This window comes from Hyaena hyaena, unplaced genomic scaffold, assembly GCF_003009895.1.
Source record: "Hyaena hyaena isolate Hyena2069 unplaced genomic scaffold, ASM300989v1 scaffold_438, whole genome shotgun sequence".
NCBI lineage: Eukaryota > Metazoa > Chordata > Mammalia > Carnivora > Hyaenidae > Hyaena > Hyaena hyaena.
In genome coordinates, this window is record NW_024081071.1 from 465,582 (window position 1) to 488,022 (window position 22,441).

Sequence of the window (22,441 nt, forward strand, 5' to 3'; positions counted from 1 at the left end):
CCTCCTCCCCCTCCTCCTCCTCCTCCTTCCTTCTCCTCCTTCCTTCTCCTCCTTCTCCTTTTTTTTTAACACAAGAGTCTTTTGGTAACCAAGACTGCAGAAATCAGGGAACAGTCTGCTTAGTTTGGAGGGCACTGTAAAGTTAGATGTATATGTTAACTGAGTAACCAACTGAAAACTGAATAATTAGGTCAAAACTCCAAATCCTCTTCTCCTGAGGCTGTGATCTGGTTATTTCTATACATTTGCGGTTTTTATGGAATTTTAAAGTTTTCCTCAAAACTGGCAACCCAGATGGAAAGGGCGGCCTCAGTGCTCGCTGAACTGTGTGCTGTGGTGGAGGTAATGCAAGTGACTTGTGCTTGTTCAAGCCTTAGTCCATTTTCCATGAATAATTTGTCCTGCTGTATATCTGATGTTACTTCAAAGCAACGTGAAAAGATTAAATTAAAGAGAGCAGCTCTATATGAGCAGCTTTATTTTAATACACCATATGAAAACAACCGGAACTAATCAATGCCGACATAACCAACCACAGACATCTGTGAGCAAATTAAGACTAATTGGGCCCAAGTACAGAATGCAAGAATATCTATATAGACTATGGGGGGGAACCCCCTGTTCTGCAAAGGTTATAAAACCATGTCCAAAAGTCAGTCATAATGAGAGAAATGTCCTGGCCGTGTGTAGACTAAAGCCCATGAGTTACACAAAGATAAACTTGTTTAGTCTAGAATCTATGTTGTATTCATGTTCCTTTTTCTTTTTTTTTTTTTCTTTAACGGCCCAGCTGACAACGATTTAGAGTTTTATTGCCATCTTCTCAGAGGCAGCTTGAACCCAAAGGAATTTCCAACTTATGAATACATAAAATTTGTAGGAAATTTTCGCTCTTACAACAATGGTAAGCTTTAATTGTCATATAATTGCAGCAGTGTCTTTTATCATGCAAACGTGCACACGGGGGCATAAGAATCCCTGAGGGAGGAGGAGTGAGAATATGTGCTTTTCATATTTGCATTTGGATTTTCATGTTCCCAAGATGTGTTTTGTGCTCATAAATGCTGTCTCCCATTTGAGAAGAACGCACTCCCACACTTGTTTATGCCAGTGCATGAAGTCCCACTGAAATGCACTTTATTCATGTATTTATTTTCAGGCTGATCGAGTAGTTCTGTACTGTGGGAAACAGCTTCCAGTTAATAAAGAGCAGGCTCAGCCTACACACAGCCAAACAGGGCTTCATTGTGACGTGAAGATCCATAACCTTGGTTTCTGCATCTTCAGTCTCCTTTTTCCAGAACTGCTGTGAGCATGTTCTTATGGGTCTGGCACATAGGTCTTCTGCTCACTCTGACCCTAATGCATGGAAAGTGGCCATTTTACGAGGAGCCAGCAAAATCCACATTTGGATGCATTATCAAGCAGATTAGCCAAGTATAAAAATCATACTCTCTGAAAGTACCCAGATGACTAATGGTCCAAGCTCCAGCTGTACCTCTAAAGTAGACTGACACCCTCAGTTTCACTTTTGACCCTAGGAAAATGGGAATGTAGGCCCGATGGCAGAACTTTTGAAGTACAGTCTGCAGCCCACAGCCCCACTGTGGAGCCTAGCACAGAAAAGCCTACATTTTATTTGCTTCGCTCCTCAAACATCAACACAAAACAAATCACTTTGAATGATCTAGCATTTCATAAAACCTCAAAGATAGCCAAAACAGAAGGAAATGTTGACAGGGATGGGGGGAGGGGCGGGGGAGGAAAGGAGAAAAATACCAAAGGAAAACAGACAGGAAGATGAGGCACAGAAATGATGGATGGACACATGGAGACTCCAGGGAGTTGATGGCAGCCCTGCTTGGGCAGCCTCTGGACCCATGATGGAGTCCATTACCCGCCAAATCAGACCCAGAGTTACCATTAGAATCAGCCAACGTAATGGCCCCAAATCCTAATGCTAAAGCTAGCCAGGATCTTTCCTTCACCCTCAAACGATCCTCTGTTGTTTGCATAAATATACCTACTTTGTCTAAAAGTCTGAACTAGATGCTAAACACTTTGGTCCTGCCAAAGTGATTTTCAAGCCTAATATTTAGGGCTCATGCTCGGATGAGGGACTCCTTGGCTAACTTGGCGCTGTTTGGGAACCTACCCAAACGGGGTTCCTAAATGGTTGGAAGTGAAGGGAGGTCAGCTTTTGCAGTGGTGCCCTAAATCTGGGCCAAAAGGATAAAGCCAAAGCCTGACCATGCCTAACCCGACTCCTCTGAACGGCTTTCCTAACCCTCATGAGATGAATGTTCCATGAACCACACAAATAAGTAAATGGTAGCTGGTTGGGCTGCCTAGTTCAAGAAAGTGACCTACGAGACACCTAGTAGGACACACGGCATGATGCCAGCCCTGGTGAGGCAGCTTGTTAAAACCCAGATTCTAGTTCAGGAGATCTCAGGGTGGGGTTGGAATTGTACAATTGGAAAGAACCTTGGGCTTCTAATGAAAGGGGTCATGGACTTTTTGAAACACCGCACTATTGTGATACTACATGCCATCCCATAGAAACTGTAATGGTACTCCTCACGCCTATGGTGCCCCTTTCAACAGCTTTATCCTTGAATTAATATAAGCAGTGGTTCGCAGTTTGCTTAAAGTGTGTATTATGGCCATGATGCCAGTTGCTGGAGTACCAGAACATCCCATGTGGCTGCGTTCGAGGAAGGGGAAGGCACCCTGGCCCCCAGAGTGCCAAGACTGTGGGAAGTCTGGGATGCTGCGCCCACATGTCCCCATGACAACGGCACACCGCTTAATTAAGGAACAGACCTGTGATTGGCTGCTGAGCAGCAGTCACATCTTTTGTTAATTTACATTTCCACAACTCTCCGTTAAGATGCTGCTGAATATCACTTTGAAGCTTCCTGTCGCTTATCACATTTTAGAGGGTTTCAAGGAAAGAGGCAGGCTCCAGGCTTCATTGTGAATACCTGGGTGGTGGTTGTTGTTGTTTTAACCAGCAAAGCTTTATTTTCACTTCAAGTTGAGACAGTGTTTGTTTGCCTGAAAGAATGTGTGGAAATTATGTGTGAATTTTTTTCCCGGAAACTGTTACTGCTGTAAACACACAGCATTGAAAAGTGGATGATTAAAAACCAAGAGTTCCAGAATGTCTTTCCAGAGCCTGTTGAACAAACCAAAGTTGAGGGGGCTTTCCCGAGGCAAGAGTCTTCAAATGTAATTGTGGGAAACCTGAAATATCATTCTCACTTGGATGAAAAGAGACCACAACAATGTCAGAAGCAAATGAATTTCTAAGATGGAACCCTATGAAATCACCAACATTCAATTATTTTTGACCTATAAAATAGAGTTTAACGTACCGTAAGAAATACTTTAATTTTGATTTTGTAGGTTTACATCTGAATAAACGTTGGACAATAGCTCACCTTAGGAGTGCTTCCTAAGTCCCAGGTCCTGGGCCCAGTCTTTGCACTGATAATCTCATTGAGTCCTCCTGCCAACCTTATTAGTGGTACTGTTGGCATTGTCACATCTTAACGGAGGAGGAAACTAATGCACATAAGAATCAGAGGTGCATTTATGGGAAGTGGGAGACCTACATTCATACCCATTCTAACCCTGAGCTCCTACCCTTAACCCAGCGCTCTGCTATGTTTGCAAAGCAAATCTGTGTTGAAATTAAAGGTGTAGATGCAGCACACAGGTCTGTCCCTGCCACCAGGCATGCTGTTGGTCCATGATGTCCATCCCCGTGCACATCAGATGTCGTGCACCCATGCACCAAGCTGTTTTAAGGATTCCCAAGATTTGTTTGAAATCAAATGGGTTTATGCTCCCAGATCTCTAAAAACAGGCACAAGACACCATAGAGGCCGCATGGGGAAGCACCAGGGTAGGTCAGGAGGCAGAGCGAGTGGGCGATGTGGGCAAGAGCTTCCTAGTGTGGTTTCCGTGGAAAAGATTGACTGGGGCAGCATAAACAGGCTTCGGTTTGGTGAGTCTGAATAATTTTAGTAGGCTCTTGGGTAGAGGGGCTTGTCTCTAGTTCTCAGGGACCCGGGTGATTAGGGCAAGTAAATAGTAGTAGCACAGAGTCTGAGAGACCCATAAAGGAGATGGTTGGGGTGTGGGCCCTAGGTTGGTTGGTTTGCCTATGAAAGGTGCCCTGGAAAGTGAGTCATGCCCTATTTCTAGGAATTGGCCAGCCCTGAAAGGAGCAGTTCCTCTAGGGTCTGCAAGGCCCCAAAATGTCAAAGCACCAAATACAGAAAGTACAAAATGTGGTTTGTACGCAGCCACCTCATGCAATTTCCCTGAGTCCCCAGGCATGGCACACCTTGCAAAGCAATATGTTAAGTAGAGAAGACAAATGATTATGAACATTGGTTTTATTTTAATAGAATCCCTGTGCACACTTCAAAGAACTATGTAGGAAACCCTACCCTGGTCCGTTTTCAGGAAAAGTCCTGTCATTTCTGTAGGGCTGTTGAGTTTATGGAGTATTGCCTGGTGCATTCTCTTTTTATGCCTGTCAGGAAGATACAGGTCTCTCATTTTTTTTGTTTTAATGGGTTTTTTTTGGTTTTTTGTTTTTTTTATTTCTAGGAGAGAGAGAGAGAGACAGTGTGAGCAGGGGAGGGTCAGAGAGAGAGGGAGTCACAGACTGAAACAGGCTCCAGGCTCTGAGCTGGCAGTCAGCACAGAGCCCGACGCGGGGCTCGAACCCACGAACCGCGAGATTGTGACCCAAGCGAAAGTCGGACGCTTAACCGACTCAGCCACCCAGGCACCCCACAAGTCTCTCATTTTTATCAATAATGGAGTGGAAAGGGTGATGACCTTTACTGATCTGTGAACTCATTGCACCCCTTCCTGGGCCTCTGCAGTCCATACCTGGTACATAAGTGAGGCTCAATCAAAGTACGTTGGCTTAGACAGAGGCTCAGAGATCCTAGCCCTGGACGTAGGGGACAGAGGCATGGCTCAGACCCAACTTTTGACTCATAAAGAAATAAGGCTTTTCCAAAACTGAAAGCTAGTAATAGAGCTCTCCTTGACTGACTCCAGACCCCACCCCAGAGATGGAATGGTGGCTTCCAGGAGGGCTCCTGCTACTTCTTTGGCCTTTAATACAAAGCAAAGATTAAATCCACTTTGGTGCGTGCTGGGCAAACTGGCACATGTGTAACTTCTGATTTGTGAGCTGTGTGCACTGGGTGGCCGCTGACCAGTGCATGCTCAGTGTATGGTCATCTTTGGTCTCCATTCTCTCCCCATTCTGTGTCCCCCACCCCCATCAAGTTCTTTCCCTACCTCGGTTCCTTGGGTGCTCCCTGATGTCCTTACCCAGGCCCCTCAGCCACGTAGCCCTGCCAGTAGTGTTCATGACACACTTTCTTCCATGCCTCTTGTTCATCTGATCAACCAATTTGCCTTAAGGCTGATGGAGGTGTGGGCTGTGACTCAAAACTCAACATCTGTAGGTACCCTTGGACCTTAAGCCCTGTCGTCAGGGCAAGGGAGACAGGTGACAGTGATCCAGACAGGGCTTTTGGTGACCCTTAAATTACCTAGATACAGACCCCCATCTGCTTGCCTGTTCACTCAGATTACTGCTTAGAATTCATCTGGCTCTGTCACCAGTATAAGTAGGTCGAGTTAGGAATTTGGGGTGTGGGGAGGCACAAAAGCACCTTTGCCCTTGTTATTGAGGTTCAACTCTCCAGTGGGACATGTCCAGACTCAGCAGGCGATCATGCACCTCGGCTGCACAGACACAGCAACCATTGCCTGAACACTTCAACAAAATGGAATGTTCCCCTGCTTCAGTATTTGCACATCTCGGTCACTTCTTCGGACTTCATCCTTTGGTACAGATGTTTTGGGGTCGGGGTTGGGAGGGGAAGGTGAAGATGGTACTTCCCATCTTTAACCTAGATTTTTGATAAACGTGAAGAAGTACGTGTCAGGAAATGGAACAAGAAAGTAGCCTTCCTAGAACTTTTTCACTTTAGGACGGTTTCTAACCAAGTCTGTGAAAAGCTTTATGAGGGAATCTGAGCTGGGATACGGAACCACATGTCTCCTCCTCTTCCCATAAAAAGCCTACTGTCTGATCTTGGCCATGTGGCCTGGAGCGCCAGAAATCACCACTGGTGGGAACAGCCCCTGGTCTACCTCTGCTCTGCACAACATTTCCAGAAGAGGGGTGAAATGAAATTAACTTGATTCAGGGCTATGTTTGTCCCATAACAGATGTTTAAAAATACCTCCAACAAGTACACCCTTCCATCTTTTTTCCTTCTCCAGTTCAATAGAGGAGCCTCTGGGGCCTCTCCCAACCCCCCACCCGAGTCCCACGGCCCCACCCACCGCTCTTACTGGAGAGGAACCAGCCACATGATTTTCAAAGGCGTAATGAATAGACTTTGCTTTCAGGGGTCCTAATAAACAGGTTCCAGTTCCTGAAAGATAAGTTCATGCCAAGAAGAAGGCAATCCTCTATTTAAGCCCTTGCTCCTCCCCCAGACTTGGATTTAAATGTGCATCTGACTGAAATCCAGAAAGCAGTATTTCAAAAGTTGTTGGTGTGGTTCCAAATAGGTCACCCTCAGCAAACATTCCACTCTGGGCTTTCCAGAAACCACACACCAGAGTATAAAAGTTTCCCTGCCCTCATTTTACCTATTTGCCTCTAACCACACAACCAGATTTGAAATACTGGCAGAAATGGAGGCTTTTTCGCTTACAACACTTGAATCCGTATGTTCCGTGGGATTTCTGTAGGTTGCCTCATTTTATGGCTTTAGGGGGTTTTTTTTGTTTTGTTTTCCTGAGCTGAATTAAGATTTCTCAGTTAGGAGAACAAATCCACTCCCACCAGACCTCACTGAGAATGGAGACCGTGAATTTAGCAAAGGAAGGACAGCCTCCGGGAAAGGATGTGTCATCTATCTGTCACTGGCCCCCAAGAGCAAGAAGGAGAGTGTCCTCTCCTTCCCCTCCCCCCACAGGGAAGTGCCACATCTTTCTCCAGCAGTCGTCATTGCTGCCAGATTAGATTGCGGAGGAATTAAGAACACAATAAAGAACAAAATGTTACCCAAGGTCATTGTCCTGCTTGAGCATCTAGAGCCCATATTGAAATGGAGCAGTGAGGAACGGTCATAGGTTTATCAAACACATCTTTCTCCTTGTTCCAGCCTGGGAGCAGGGCATTTCTGTAGAGATTGTCCAGTAATTGTGATAAAAAATGTGCACAAGACATCCCTTTGGAGGACAGGGGGCAACTTCCTGTACAAAGTTCACTTCCCTGAGCGTACAAATCATAGGGCCCTGTCCACTCCAACCTTCTGGTGGATATCTTGTCAATGCCATTACAATCTCCTGGCCCCCCAAAATACTCATTTTAATTAACAAACACCGAGGGAAAGAAGATATATTTAAGTGAGACAAATATTTTCCCACCTGAGTAATTTTTTCAATCCAGCAAATTGCAAACCTTAGCTTTTTTGTGTGGCTCTCCGCCTGTCTCCGGCCTTGTTCATTCTTTCTGATGCCAAACAGAACTGGTGGAAAGAAAGCAAAGAGCCACCACGCCTTGCCCCAGCTAGTTAGGTGGTGCCCTGGGCCAGAAACCAGGGCAGGATTATTTTGCTGCAGCTGTCCTAAGAACCCAATAACCTGGCTATTCAGAACACATCGGGTAAAGCATACCATCCCACGAAAAGAAAAAAAGAAGACTCTGAAAATAGTGCTTAATTAGAGGGAGAGGATTTCTTGTGAATGTTCAGGAAATTATTTTTCCTAAACATTCCAACACTGTAGCCCAGACATTTTGGACATTTATCATAAATGAGATTTGAGAACATTTTTCTTCTCTCAGCAAGCCTCCTCACTGATTTTTTCACGTCTTCCTGAACACCTTTCGGCTTTGATTTTCGTTTGTTCTAAGAAGTGCTGAGAAAGCTATTTGTCACTCTCCTTGTGGACTATTAGTGTGCTTTCCTACAGCTGTTGCAACTAATTTATCATAAGCAGGCCATCTCTGATCAGAATACTTAATTGTTTAGGCCTGATGACGGAACCAGTACTGAGGAACCATAGGTTCATCTTCTTCCATTTCTTTCTACACCTTTGCTATTTGCTAATGTTCACCGTCTCCACCTCTGCTTCTCCTTCATTCTTTCTTACCCCTTGGCAAAAATGTCTCACGCTACTTGAGACCTCCCTGCCCCTTCAGACATCCTTATCTTCTTTATATGACTAACTTGAGAGGTCACCTTTGAGATGGAAGCCAACCCCAGACACCAGGAGAGACAGACTGTAATCACTCTTATTCTCTGGAGAACCTCGGGGCTCTCTTCTGTTCAGAATCCCTAGAGGGCAAGCCCAAGGCAGAATTCTTCCAGGGTCTCTAAAATTTGAGACTGTGATGAAAGGTTCAGGAGCAAAGAAGGGCTTGATCACCCCCATGGCCTGTTTTAATAGGAAGGCTAAAAGCAGAACACCGCCTTGCATTTTTCTGAGCTTGAGACCCATATGGGCATCAGTGCTGTTTTCACCGAGGGCAACTGCGACATGCCGATTTGCCGCAGACCTTGTCCAGGTCCTTCTGACCAGTGTAAATGCACCAGTAGGTCAGTGAGCCAGCCCGAGTGGCAGTGGGACCCAGGACCCTGCTCCGCAGGCACCCTCCCATGGCAAGGCAGCCCGCAGCAGCACCAAGCTGGGCTGCAGAAGCGGAGCCCCAGTGAGGTCTTGAGGCTTGTGTGTCCGTTGTGGACTGGGATCAGAAGTTCTCTTCCCCAGCAAGGTCTTAAGCTGTAGTTTGGGTGTGAGATGGAAGGTCTTCTCGTCAGAGATGCAGTCAATAAACACATGTTGAGCACCTGCTGTGTGCAAGATGCCTGCTCAGAGCAGGAGACAGAGAACTAGACCCAGTTCCTGCCATGGGGAAACCTGTGTCTTTAGCTTTGGGCGAGAGTAAGATCAATTTCAAGTAAGACAACCCCAGGGGCAAAAAATGTAGCAAGAAATCATTGCTTTTGTCTGTGGCATGGATGCTACGTGTGTGTGTGTGTGTGTGTGTGTGTGTGTGTGTGTGTTGCAGCAGCGGAAGAAAGAAGTAGGAAAGTAGACAGGGATCTGATAAATAGGGCTGTGTCTGCATCAACTGGTTAATCCTTCCGAGAGGCTCAGGAAGCCAGTTGTAATTAGATATGTTTTTTCTATTACTTAAATTGAAACAACTAATTAAATCCTTAATTAATGTTTTTTAACTACCTTGGGATAAGAAGTGCCAGAGAAGTTATTCTAAGTGCTAAATATTACTCTGAAGTCCCAGGGAGCAGTTTGCTCATGTGTTGACTCTGGAATCTGTGAGGAGGCTCATGCTGTGAATAAAAGTCATTTGAATCGCAGTTGGCAAAATGTTTAAAGTATCTTCTTCCCCTTGACTTACCCCAAGGTTATCCTGTTGGCCTCTGTTACAACTTTCATCCTTGATTTACCATCACCTTTGATCAAGCCCTCAGCTGCTTAAGGTTTTGGGGGAGAAAGCTCATTTAGAAGAGGAGTTGGCTTGGTTCTGGGCGCCTCTGTAAAGTATCTAGCTTATCAAGTGCAGGCTATAAGCAATAATGAAATTTCCCCTGTGGGGTGCATTTTCATCTTTAGAATCTTAGAAGTTATAAAAGGACTGGTATAAAACTGCATTGGGAGGCAGCCAGGGCAGCTAGTAAGCTCTGCAGAACATTTCACATAATTTCCGTGGTCTCTGCCCCTTGAAGAAATTATTAGGGGCTGGTGTTTCCCTCTCCCACGCTCCTTCTGTCCCCGTCTTCCTCATGGTAGATCACCAAAGAAGGCATGACTTTGGTAGCCAGAAGGATCATTCCAGCAAGGCACATGGTTTAGAGACAAATGAGAGAGATTTTCTCTAGAAACTTCCAGAAGGTCCTTAGAAGTTTGCTTCGAAGGCCTAGATTTTCTGAAAGAGTGGGGAGAATTTTATTAAGTCTTTATTTGGAAGTTGATGTCTCTTAGATTAAAGCAGCGAGGGTATTTCCCATCTGGGAGGTTTTTTAATGTCTTTTTTTTATTATGCAGATGTTCACATCAGCAGACCCTTCCCTTAAGGGATTGCCTCCTCTCCTCTTGGGGAGTCCCTTGGCTCACCCTCCACATTAACCTACAATGGACTAAGCCAACTAATGACAGATGTAAACTCTGCAGGGACCACTGTTTTCTACTTTGCCCCTTTTATATTCATGTTTGGAAACATTTATATTAATATTTATGTGAATGAATTCAGAGAATATGTTTGGTAAAATGAATTTATTCATGTTAGTGGATAGAAGACCACATTATAGAATCACTTAGAAACCTACGAACATATAAAACCAAAATTATTGGAAAGCTAAAATCCAAAGAAAGTCTTGCAGATTTCCTTTTAGAACGCATTTCATTTTCTGTTGCTTTATATGTTCTCAAATTGGAAAACACAACTATGTTTAAATCTACAAGTTCAGAAATGTAGTTAGAATTCAGGATCTAGTTCAGGATATAATCAACTACATCTGAAAAAGAAGAGGTAGTATAGATTATCTAGCATAACGATCCTCAACCCCGGCTACAGTAGTAAATGCGGGAGCTTTTAAAAGCCCCAGTGTCTGGCCTTCACACCTGGAGTCCCTGAATTAGCTGATCTGGGAATGGTGTCTGGGCATCTGGGAGGCCATGTAAAAGGTCCCAAGGAATCCACTGGGTAGCCAAGTTCAAGAATTCCATAAACATAGTCCATCGACTTTTCCTATATTTAAAGGTTCTTTTTCCCACCGAGCGTATTCCGCCTAAAATAGCAGAATTGTTCCCAGGCCCAAAAGGTAAAGCAGTTCTCCACAGTCACTCTGAAGCCAGCTCCGTAGCTCCCGAGGAAGATGGCAGCTGGTACCAGCTGGCACCTCCGCGGAGGACGTGCAGGGGCCTGTTCTCAGCCCCGAGGTGGGCACAGGCCCTGAGCAATCCCCTGTCTGCCCTGTGAGAACTTCAGGCTTGGAGTCGGAAGACCTGGGTAGAGTCTCGGCTCCATTATTTCAATTCTGAGCCACCTTGGATAATACATATAACCTTTCTGGGCCTCAGCAGCCTCATCTGTAGAATGAGGAAAGTCACACCTTCCCAGACTTGTGAGAATAGAAGACATTTGTGAACGGATTTGTCACCTGTGCAGAGCTACAGAACTAGCGAGTTTGTGGGGGACACTGCGTGCCTCTGGGCAGCACCCTGGGTCCTGAGCCCACTTCCTCAGTCGCACCGGCCAAGTCCGGCACCAGCCTGGGCCTCATGTGGAGTTTCAGGGCAGAAAGCCCTTGAATCCCAGGTGTGCTGTGCCAGAACCGGGGATAGGAAGGGGGGGTCAACAAATGCCAGGGGCCCATCAGATCAGAAACCACGTCTGACTGGGGAACACACCCCGAAGTGAGAACGTGGGCCCGTACTGCAGAGCGAGGCTCTCTTCTCCTTTTGTGGAATGTTCTTCCCAGCACAACAGTTTAAGTGGCTGTAGGACTACGGGGAGCGAGAGGCAGGGTAGTCTGCTGGTACTTGGATTCCAACTCTTTCTGGCTATGAGCAGGTTACCTCACAGCCTGGGCCTCCCATTTCCCATGCAGGGTGGATAATAGTAGCACCTACCTCACTGAGGTGTTTGTTGTACGAATGAAGAGAGCGAATGAACGTGAAGCCCTGACCGACAGTGATGCCAGGTCGGGGTCGGCCGCTGTGCCACACAGAGCTAACCCGTCTGCCTGTCTCCTCCCACCCCAGTGCCTAGCCCCTCTTGTAACGGCTTTGACAGCACCCTTTCAAGGTCCTGCCGGCTGCCGCTGGGGAAGGAGGTCTGCTTCATCGCCACGGTCCGTCTGGCAACACCACAGTTCTTAAAGGCAAGTACCTGGGAGAGCGTGCATCCTGTGAAGCTAGGACAACTGAGTCACGTTTAGTTGCAGTTCGTTAACCGTCTTTATGGGAAAGAATAAGATGGCAATGAGGTTGCTACGGACTCTGGAAAGTTGAAATGTCTGGTTTCGGTACCTGTGAACTGTGCCACACACCCCTTGCCCTAGCTCTGCTTTCCTAGGAGCTCTTTTGCTGGAAGGCAGCGTCCGCTGCTGTTCAGCCTGCAGAGATGCTCGTTCGCAACTCTGTGGACCCTCCTCCCTTTCACACCAGCGTTAATACCACTCAGGGCGGACGGAGGTGAGGACCAAGTGTCAAAACCCAGGGCTTGTCTGTATTCTCTCACCCGTGATCGCTTTAACAGCCATGGCATGAATGCTGAGTTAAATTAGTCATTCAAACTCAGATGAAAAGCCATTTTCCACATGTTTACCGCCCTTCCAGATAATGGGAAGGGAGTGGTGTGACATTTTGGCTCTTAGGTATTTTTCCCCAGCTTGTGAAATAAATTTAGTATCAACTAATACTGAAATTAGCTACAGATGATGAGTTGCAGCCCAACACAACTTGGAGACTTGCTCTAAATGGTTTTAACTTCTGTTACCCACCACGTGTTCTTGAACCGACCTAGGGTGAGCATCTGGCACCCCAAGCAATATTTTTTTCCCTTCTAATACAGGAAATGTGCATAGTTGACGAACCTTTAGAGGAATTCACTTCAAGGCATAGCTTGGAATGGAAATTTTTATTTCTGGATCACAGGTTTGTGAAAAGAAAAACATATTTGGGTTGGGTCCTTTTCAAGTGTTTGTTTGCATGAGCCAGGCTCTCCTTGGGAGAGAAAAGTCGGGCCTTGTCCCTTCAAGGAGAAGAGCTTTCTGGCAGCAGGGAAAATGGTTCCTGGCCAAGAGCGAGGCAGCTCCCCTTCAACTTCAGGTGGATACGATCCATGTTGGGGTCCGAGCATCTCCGGAGAGTCAGTTGCCACAGCCTAGGGCCACCATTGGGATACTCTCACCCCTGGCCCACTCGGGACCCTCTCCAGTCCCTGGAAGGCAGGGGCAGATGGGAGAGAAACTCCTCGTCTTAATTTTCTCAATACCTTCTTGTCCCTGTAACTTAACCTTCTTCCTTTCTTCTGTAACATTTTTCACAGTTGAAGAACGAGAAATCTCCCCTCCCCAACTTTAAGTTTGTATTACGCGTTGGGACTGGACTGACCCAGTCGATAGCTGTTTTTAATTATTCAGTAATGATAAAATGTATTATTATTTAACCCAGGTTATGCTAAGGAAACTGAATATCTAAATGCCGGAAGGGTTGAGCACTTTGGAAAACACAGCCTCTCTGGTTCGAACCATTGCAAAATTATCATCCTGCCCTCGTTCTTGAGAAATGAGGTCTCGGTGTTGATCATGAAACATGCAGACGGTGCCCTCAGTGTTGAGGTGCCGCCACAGTGAGTGTAGTAGGCAGACCTTGCTTTCTGATGAATTATCCCCGTTGCTTGGCAGAGCCCCTCCCATCATAGGATACCTGCCTTTTGAAGTTTTGGGGACCTCAGGCTATGACTACTACCACATTGACGATCTGGAGCTCCTGGCCAGGTGCCATCAGCACTGTGAGTACCGCACACCCCGCCGCAGCGCCCAGCGGCCTCCAGCACCCTCCACAAAGCCCCAACAGCAGGACTCTGGGTCCTGGAAGTCCGCTTATTACTTGGTTTCTTCTTGAGGAGGAACACTTTGTTTTCTCTAAAATGATGTAGGAGTGTGGCAGAGCTCCTTGTGGTTTGAGTTTTTACCTGGAATTGACTTTGCTCTGCCTCCTCCCACCCCCCAGCACCTTCCCAGTATCCTTTAGATTTGTAAGCTGTTTAATCTTACATGAGAAATAAGGTGAGTGATGATGGCCATTTTTTCTAAGTTATGCAATACATTATTTTAAGTTTATTTATTTTGAGAGATAGAGAGCGCAAGCAGGGGAGGGGCGGGGGGGTGGGGGACAGAGGATCTGAAGCAGACTCTCCGCTCACAGCAAAGAGCCTGACACGGGGTTTGAACCCATGAACCATGAGATTATGACCTGAGTTGAAGTCGGACAATTAATAGACCGAGCCATCCAGGTGCCCCTATTCAATACATTTCAAAGACAAACTACTGAACTCACATCACTGTTCATTGTAAGCAGACATATATTGGTCACAAGCTACAGGCCAGATAACTGAACTAGACCCAGTACATAAGGATGATCAGACTCTCCTTGCTTGTCTGCAGGAGCAAGGTCTAATGGACGCTTATAGGATGCTGTCCCTGCATTGGGAGGAATGTGTTCAGGATACCAGGGGCGGGGGGTGGGGGGGGGGGGCAGAGAAGGTCCCTTACCCAGCTAGGGGAGGGGACCAGGAAGGCTCTCTGCCACAGAAGAGGGCCACAGGCTGGCAGAGGTGGGGGAGGCACCCCATGTTGTGGGGTAGGGTGGGGGGAGGGAGGATTACAAGCATATCTGGGTTCTCACTTAGCAAGAGGAGTCAAGAATTAGCCATTTAAAGCCATATTTTCAGTGCCAAGCTCTAGTTTTAAACAGGAACATTTTTAGTCATAGTGACCTACGGATCCTGACACATAAATTGACCACCAACACTGTATTTTGATAGACATCCTGTCAGTAGTGCCCATTATAACTTTCACTTCTAGTCAAAAGAATCAGCTCAAAGGGCGCCCGGGTGGCTTAGTCGGTTAAGCATCCGACTTCGGCTCGGGTCATGATCTCACGGTTCGTGGGTTTGAGCCCCGTGTCGGGCTCTGTGCTGACAGCCAGCTCAGAGCCTGGAGCATATTTCAGATTCTGTGTCTCCCTCTCTCTCTGACCCTCCCCTGCTCACGTTGTCTCTCTCTCTCTCTCTCTCTCTCTCAGAAATAAATAAAACATTTTTAAAAATTAAAAAAAAAAAGAGTCGGCTCAAGTTCATCAGGATCCTCTGTTAGAATCTAAGGCTGATTTTTTAAAATATTTATTTATTTATTGGGAGAGTGCAAGCAAGGAAGGGGCAGAGAGAGGGGTACAGAGGATTGAAAACGGGCTCTGGGCTGGCAGGCTGACAACAGCGAGCCCGATGCGGGGCTTGAGACATGACTTGAGCCAAAAACAGCTGAGCCACCCGGGTGCCCCTAAGGCTAATAGTTATAACTTTAACCCTTCGCTCCTCCAAGTGCGGTCCTCGAACAGCAGCAAGGACATCATGAGGAGTTGGCTACCCTGTAGACTCTCACGCATCCCCAGCCGGCCTGTGGAATCAGAACGTCCATTTTAACAAGATCCCCAAGTAATTCATGGGCATGTGAAAGTTTGAGAGGCAGGGCTACCTCAAGCCTTGGCTGCCTCCGACTCTTCGAGAGCAGCAAGGCCACCCTGGTTGTAGAATTACCTTCATCATCTGAAGGACTTGCCCCAGGGCTCAGGCAAAAATTTCTCACTCTGTCCAGCCCATGCCCTTGCTCAGCCGGGCTTCCTACCTGTTCGGAGATCACGTTCTCCAAGGCAGTGGCTCCCTTTTATAGCTTTGGTTTCCTCGTTGTGGTATCTGTTAACTGTTTTGCTAAAGGGGTGCTAAATTCCAGACACCACGGCAATAAACCCTAGATTGTTCCTCTCCCCTAGACCCACAGTCCAGCCTTCTGCCCTGTGCAGTCTAATATTCCAACAGCATCCATTCTGTTCTGGACGACCCCAGAGAAGCCCACCAACAGACTTGACTGCACGGGACTCCACGCAGCCCTGCTGCACTGGGGCCTGAGGTGGAAGGCATCTGTGGCCAACTCTCTAATTTAGGACCGTCGTAGACTAAGCATGAACTGCTGACTGACAGCCACAGAATCCATCCAGAGGTTCCCGGCTGTCAGTTCTATTTTGGGCCCAGATCCCCTGGTGTCTGGATTCTCTCTTCCGTACTCAGCTCCTGCAGCACCAAACACTGCTCCACCTCCAGCAGGAAAACCTGTGCCTCTTTTTAATTAAACTCCAGTTTGGGAATCTGCCCTTATCCGAGGCTCTCTTAAGCATTTGAGCATTTGGGGAAGCATGCAGATTGTTCTTCCATTATTGAAGAATTCATTATCGCTTACCAGTATCTTGAGAGTCACTTAAAATACAACGCACCTGGGGAAATAAACTGTGTTTTGGCACTTTCTGGAAGCTTATGTTTTTAACAGTAACTTCTGGGGGAAAGATCATTTTTGTATTAACGTTTGCTACACGCAGACTCCATTTTCTCCTAACAGTGATGCAGTTTGGTAAAGGGAAGTCCTGTTGCTACCGATTTCTGACCAAAGGCCAGCAGTGGATCTGGCTGCAGACCCACTACTACATCACTTACCACCAGTGGAACTCCAAGCCCGAGTTCATCGTGTGCACACACTCGGTCGTCAGGTGAGGGCTGGGGCTGGGAGGGCGGGCGAGCCCCTCACCGCTCACACGGAGCCCCTGCTGCCTCAGGAGGCTCCAGGTTCTCACCCCTGCTCAGTCCCCCGGGCTGAGGCTTCACACGCTCTTTCAGGACGCCGGGATGTTACTCAGTGACTTACTGCTTCACTGACCTACTTCCATATTTTCCCCTCATCTCCATCCATCCCCCAGCCTTCCCTTGTCACTGTTTTGGGAAGAAAATTAAACTTTTGCCTCTAAATAACTCACAGACATAGTCCCCTTTATTGTTAATGCGTTAAAAAAAAAAACCCTGCTGACAGCTGAGGCAGTGCTGGGGATAGAGCCTGGCTGCCAGTGGGAGGGGGTCCCTGGCAGCTCCGGCTGGCCTCAGGGAGCCCCCCTGCCCAGTGTGGGTGAGGAGAGCCTCCACGGCAGTGGCATATCCGACACTTCCCAGATGCAGGCTAGGTAGGGTCATGATTCCCAAAGGTGAAGGAGAAGTGTCACTTGTGGGGTCTACAGAATTTATAAGGACATAAATCCGTTTTAAACTGGTCTAGAGAAGGGCATTTGAACAGAGCAAAGAAAGAAAGGTTATATATATTGGATGTCTGTATGTACATATACTAGATAGATAGATGATAGATAGGTAGATAATACATGGGTAGATATATATCTATGTATATACACATATATGGGTACATACATACTGCATTTTTATATATGCATAAGAGATAGATGATTGATAGATAATAAGTAGGTAGGTGGGCAGATAGATAAATGGAGAGATACCACGCATACACACATGCACACACACATGCATATATACAGTCAACAAGTAAATCTCTCTTCTTTTAGGAAGTGAGGAAAGAAGAGAAATGCTGGTCGGTCTTGCCAGTGACCCTGACCATCACACTGCATGCCACTCTTAGGGACTTGATCCTGGCTTTCCAGCCCATCCTGGGGCAGGCACTTCAGCAGCCAGTGGTTTCCCATTACAGGCCAGTCCCATCCACTGCCACCCAGCCTGGGCCTTTGTCAGAGGGTCTTTTTGCCCCCACCATCAGCATCTTGGTCTTCAGATTCTGTCCTTGACCCTCCTCTTCCTCACCATCCTTAACTCTCAGAGAGAGTAGGGAGTGAACTAGTGAGTGAATAAGGTAACAACATTCCAGAAGCCCAAGAGGCACTGTCGCTGCCCAAGGCCCCTTGCCCAACCTGCATCTCCATACGTGAAACAGACGGGACGGGTTACTTCGGCCATCACCACATTGAATTGATTTGCCTATGCTATCTTATTTTATTTTACTTTATTTATTTTGTATTAAAGTTTATTTGTTTTGAGAGGGGGAGAGAGAGAGAGAGAGAGAGAGAGAGAGAATGAACCAGCAGGGGAGGGACAGAGAGAGGGAGACAGAGGATCCGAAGCAGGCTCTGTACTGACAGCAGCGAACTCAATGCAGGGCTTGAACTCAGGAACCAGGAGATCATGACCTGAGCCAAAGTTTGACACTCAGCCAGCTGAGCCACGCAGGCACCCCTTACCCACGCTATTTTAAAAGTGGGTCCACAGACTAATCAATCAGTGCTCTGCGTCTAGATCTAGATTTGTTAGAGAGAAAACTTTCAAAGGTTGTAATTATTTAAAAAGTCACGCGTCCCTTCTCTGTATGCACAGTCCAGACTGAGTAGGTTTTAGGAAAGGCTTTTGATTATTCAAAGGTCAAGGCTTATCCTGTAGATGAAAATATGTTTCTAAAGACAATGATGTTTGGAAGTTTCAAGGCATGGGGAGAAGATAAGTAAAAGAGAAGGGAGTAAAAACATCCTGGAAAGGAAAATATTTTGAATGTTACATTAGAAGTCACTCCGGTGGAATTTTAGGCACAGGATGAAACTCCTTCCTCAAACAAGTGGCAAGACCAGCCTCCTTCGTGGCGACGATTCTGGGGTGGGTGTCATGTAGGGTACCCTGATGTACCTCACAAGCCCTCTGGCTGTTGCCATCTGGAATGTCCCACCTCCTGCTGTGGTCTCTTGGTTTCCTGATCAGTTACGCGGATGTCCGGGTAGAAAGGAGGCAAGAGCTGGCTTTGGAAGACCCACCACCTGAGGCCATTCACCCTTCAGCACTCAAGGTATGTTGATCCCTGCCAGATGGCTGAAGGCCAAGTTTGCCTCAGAAAGCTCTCCCATGACTTGTTATACTAGAAAGAGTCATCGTTTTATTTGCTATGTTCCTAGTACTATTCAATGTGTTTCTCAGGTATTCACTTGTTTACCATCACGACGCTCCCGTGAAGCAGGCACTATTATTGTCCTCGTCCTTCAGATGAGGCACAGAAGCACACAACACAGAGAATTTCACTAACATACAAGAGGGCACTGAGGATTAGAATTTGCAGAGCTGTGTAAAAAACAGCCTCTGGGCTCAATGCACGATTTGGTGGCTTTCCCTCCTTGTGAGAGCGGCTATGATAACTCCACTTTGTATCCCTCCCACAGATAAAAAGCTAGGAGCTTATTCCCTCATCCCATTGAGCCATGGAATAATCTAGGTGCCCCTGTCCTTCCCTCAGCCTAAGTGCTGGGCCCTCCAGGACCTGGGCATCCCAGGTGTGCCTCTCATTTACCCTCCATGTGGTCAGTGGCAAGGTGCACTTTCTACTTCTGCATTTGAAGGTCTTGGTTAACAGCCATGTTGGAACCAGCTTCATGTTAGGGAGCTCTGCTTGTAAGGGGTATTTCCCTTCACAAAGCCTTCCCTCCTTCCCTGCTCCACACTCCGCTTTTAGGCTCCCCACCCCCCAACCTGGCTTTCCTCCTGTGTCAAACAACTAGAGAGGAATGTGCAAGCAGACCAGAGCCCTATTCCTCAAAGGTCATCCTTCGAACAGACACAAAGGTTGGGGAGAAGGGGGAAGAGAGAAGGCAAGGAAGGGAGGGAGCAGTATATTTCATCAAAGCCAAGAAGCTAACCATTGTAAGATCCACCATTATTTATCTCCCGCTAAGAAAGAGAAAATGCTGCCACCAATCAATCTGTGAAATAAGGATTTCTTTTCATCAGTTGAAAGACACATCCCAATTTCAGAAATGTCAAAATGTGTGTGTCGCGGGGGGGGGGGGGTCTCTTAATAATTGGTGAAATGTGGTTCAAGTTCCAGGCTGCCCTGTGACCTAGAATCCAGAGACTTTGGCCAGAAGTTGCCGCGGCAGCAATGGTAGAATGAAAGCATCTCTGGTCCACCAGAGCTGAGTTGGGAGGAAGGAGGAATAACCTTTAAAGACCAGAGCAGTCAGTGTCTTCTGCGAGCCTCCCCTGCTGGCACACTACATGGTGATATGTTGTGTGGTGATTCATCACCAGCACACTGATACGACACACCTGTCATTGTTTATGGAAGTGTTTATTATCCTGCTCTGTCATATAATGCATCATGTATCATGTCCAAGAATGGAATTAAGCTGTTTGTAGACAGGTGTTAGACATCCCGTACATCACGGCTCACAAACGGGCATAATATGTATCATCTATTCGGAAATTCGTTATTGAAGTTTCTGATCCTCTGGGACTCCTAGAACCCAGTGGGACTTCTCATAAACTTGCACATATGTATACACGCACCAGATACAATCTCGGGCTGCCCTTCTTCAAGGAAAAGCTCTGGGACAATGCTTTTCAAACTATCAGTGGTGATGGACTATTTGTTCTTTCAATTTCAAATCTGTCACTGACCGTTGCTTTTGTAAAATGCAAATTCCCCTGCCCAGACGTGATGTGCAGATATGTGAAATGGCTATAAACGTCTTTCCGTGCTTCCTCTCACTTCCTGTACTTATTTCTCTGCTGACCAGGAGCACATGATTTGCAAACAACCCTGGACCAGGGGCCTCACTCTAAGGGGTGCCTCTGGGGAGACTCTGTGACTAAGGAGCAGAGTCCCAAAGCTGACATTTTAGCACAGCAGATCCAGGCACATCCTGTGACTCTGTTTTACACAATGGACTGTAGGCCACTATCAGTCATTTCAGCCCTATTTGGGGCACATACACAGAATCTACCCTTACTGGAGCCATGACTAAAAAGACAGAAGAGCCACGCAGGCTCACACCCAGAGATTTAAGACCCAAGACCGCGGGACATGGAATGGCCGTGCAAAAAGCCTAGTGGATGCCAGGAATGTCACCATCCTCCTATGGCTGGGTGGGAGCATGGCTCAGGGAGCAAGCATTATGTTTCTTTCTCAGCTTAAAAATTCTCCTACCCCCTGTTTTCTCACGCTTCTGACATGAATCCATGCAGGATGGAGAGAAGGCTCCTCAGGGTTGGAAGGTCACAGGTGCTTTCTCATCACATCATACTTGCAGCAGAGGCATCCTGGTATCCAGGATCTGTTAGGATCCAGGAGCCAAAGGAGAGGAGACCATTGGCCCTTTGCCTGTTCTTCAATCCGGGGCCCTGAGGCTACCGAGGAGAAGCAGCCGGGAGACCGTGTGGGACGTGCCCTGAAGGCTCCAAAGGCATTTGTTTCACTGGAGTGTTAACAATCCAGTACCACCACCAACCTGTTTCTAGAACCTGCCTCTCCCCCCCACCCCACTTCTGGGAGTGCCAAGATTCTAGGCAGTGAGGTGACAATTTTAAAGGAAAAAAATAAAATGCAACATCAGTTATGAAAATCTAAAAAATCAAAATCTAAGGTGAGCAAGTATAAGAGATACTGCTTATATAGAGCCACAAGCCTCTCAAAGATGTCTGGATACATATATGTACAAATATTCCACCTGGATGTGTCTGGAGTGATCTCCAAATGGTTCTGGTCTTTCTCCCTTTACCCTCCAAAATATTCCACATAGTTAGTGGAAAGCTAAAGTCACATGATTCATTCCTGTCACCTCGATGCTGAAATGTGGACTCTGTGTGTGTGTGTGTGTGTGTGTGTGTGTGTGTGTGTGTGTGTGTTTCAGGACAAGGGCTCCCGCCTGGACCTTCAGCAGCACTTTAACGCACTTGACGCAGGCACCTTGGGCCTTAACACCAGTCATTCACCATCAGTATCCTCCAGAAGCTCCCACAAATCCTCGCACACAGCCATGTCAGAACCCGCCTGTGAGTGCCGCCACAGATGGTGAGGGGGTGGGTGCCCGTGTGGGGCCAGGGTGGTGGGAGTATAGAGTCCCACAAAGGGTCGCGGGCATGAGCAGAATCAGGGCAGACTATGCCTGTGAAGTGGAAGCCGCCTTCCAGTTCACACTGTCTCCAGCTTCCTTTCCCTCTGGCTTCCTGCCCTCCACCTCTCCACCCTCTGTAGCAGACACAGGGCAGGTGACATGCAGACCAGATAGCCTGGCCGGGTTTTCGTGGCCCTTGTAAGAGGTAGGATCAGACAGGTGGTTGAACCATGTGGTGGGCATGAAGCTTGGGGGTGGTTTGCTCCCAGGTGGGGTCGGAGGCTGGCAGAACGTCTGTGGCTCTTAAAACAGCTTCCATTCGTGTTGCACTTTTTTTTTTAACCAGACATTCCAACGAAGCCCTTGTTTCATGCATACCATAGTCATTGCTCCCCTCTTTGGATAAGAAAGCTGTTAAGCATGCATGAATCAGGAAGGTGATCGGTTGCTTTCTTACAGCCGCCCCAAGCAAGCTGATGGCAGAGGTCAGCACCACGGCTTTGCCAAGATCAGCTGCCCTGCCTCAAGAGCTCCCCGTGCCAGGGCTCAGCCAGGCATCCGCAATGCCGGTATGTATGTGACCTTAACCTCCTTCTCGACCAGAAGCGCCACATTGTGGCAGGGCTAACAAGACCACAGGACAGCATTACTGCATCTTCCCAGAGAACCAGTTGTACTTGGAGATGGAGAGTGTAGCGTGGCACTCAGGGATGGGAAGCTAGGTAACTTAATTGGCAAGTAATCAGAAACATTTTTATTCCAAAATTAACATGGATGTGTGTTCAAAGGATGTAAAATCCAAATGAGTTTTAAAGATTGAGCTGGAAATTTCGTACCAGGGGTCACATCCCCAGAGTCT

The 22,441-nt window shown here is 47.1% G+C and overlaps 1 protein-coding gene across 9 annotated transcripts in view; it reads left to right on the forward strand.

Moving 5' to 3' along the window:
• NPAS2 (neuronal PAS domain protein 2) overlaps window positions 1-22,441 on the forward strand; it is a 161,474-nt gene that overhangs the window by 118,661 nt on the left and 20,372 nt on the right. For all 9 annotated transcript variants that reach the window (XM_039253109.1, XM_039253110.1, XM_039253111.1 and 6 more), the window contains exons 7-14: window positions 791-904; window positions 11,851-11,969; window positions 12,662-12,744; window positions 13,497-13,603; window positions 16,263-16,410; window positions 18,461-18,545; window positions 21,379-21,520; window positions 22,042-22,151. In XM_039253109.1, coding sequence (XP_039109040.1) covers window positions 791-904; window positions 11,851-11,969; window positions 12,662-12,744; window positions 13,497-13,603; window positions 16,263-16,410; window positions 18,461-18,545; window positions 21,379-21,520; window positions 22,042-22,151 — 908 coding nt within the window. The remainder of the gene's footprint in view (window positions 1-790; window positions 905-11,850; window positions 11,970-12,661; window positions 12,745-13,496; window positions 13,604-16,262; window positions 16,411-18,460; window positions 18,546-21,378; window positions 21,521-22,041; window positions 22,152-22,441) is intronic.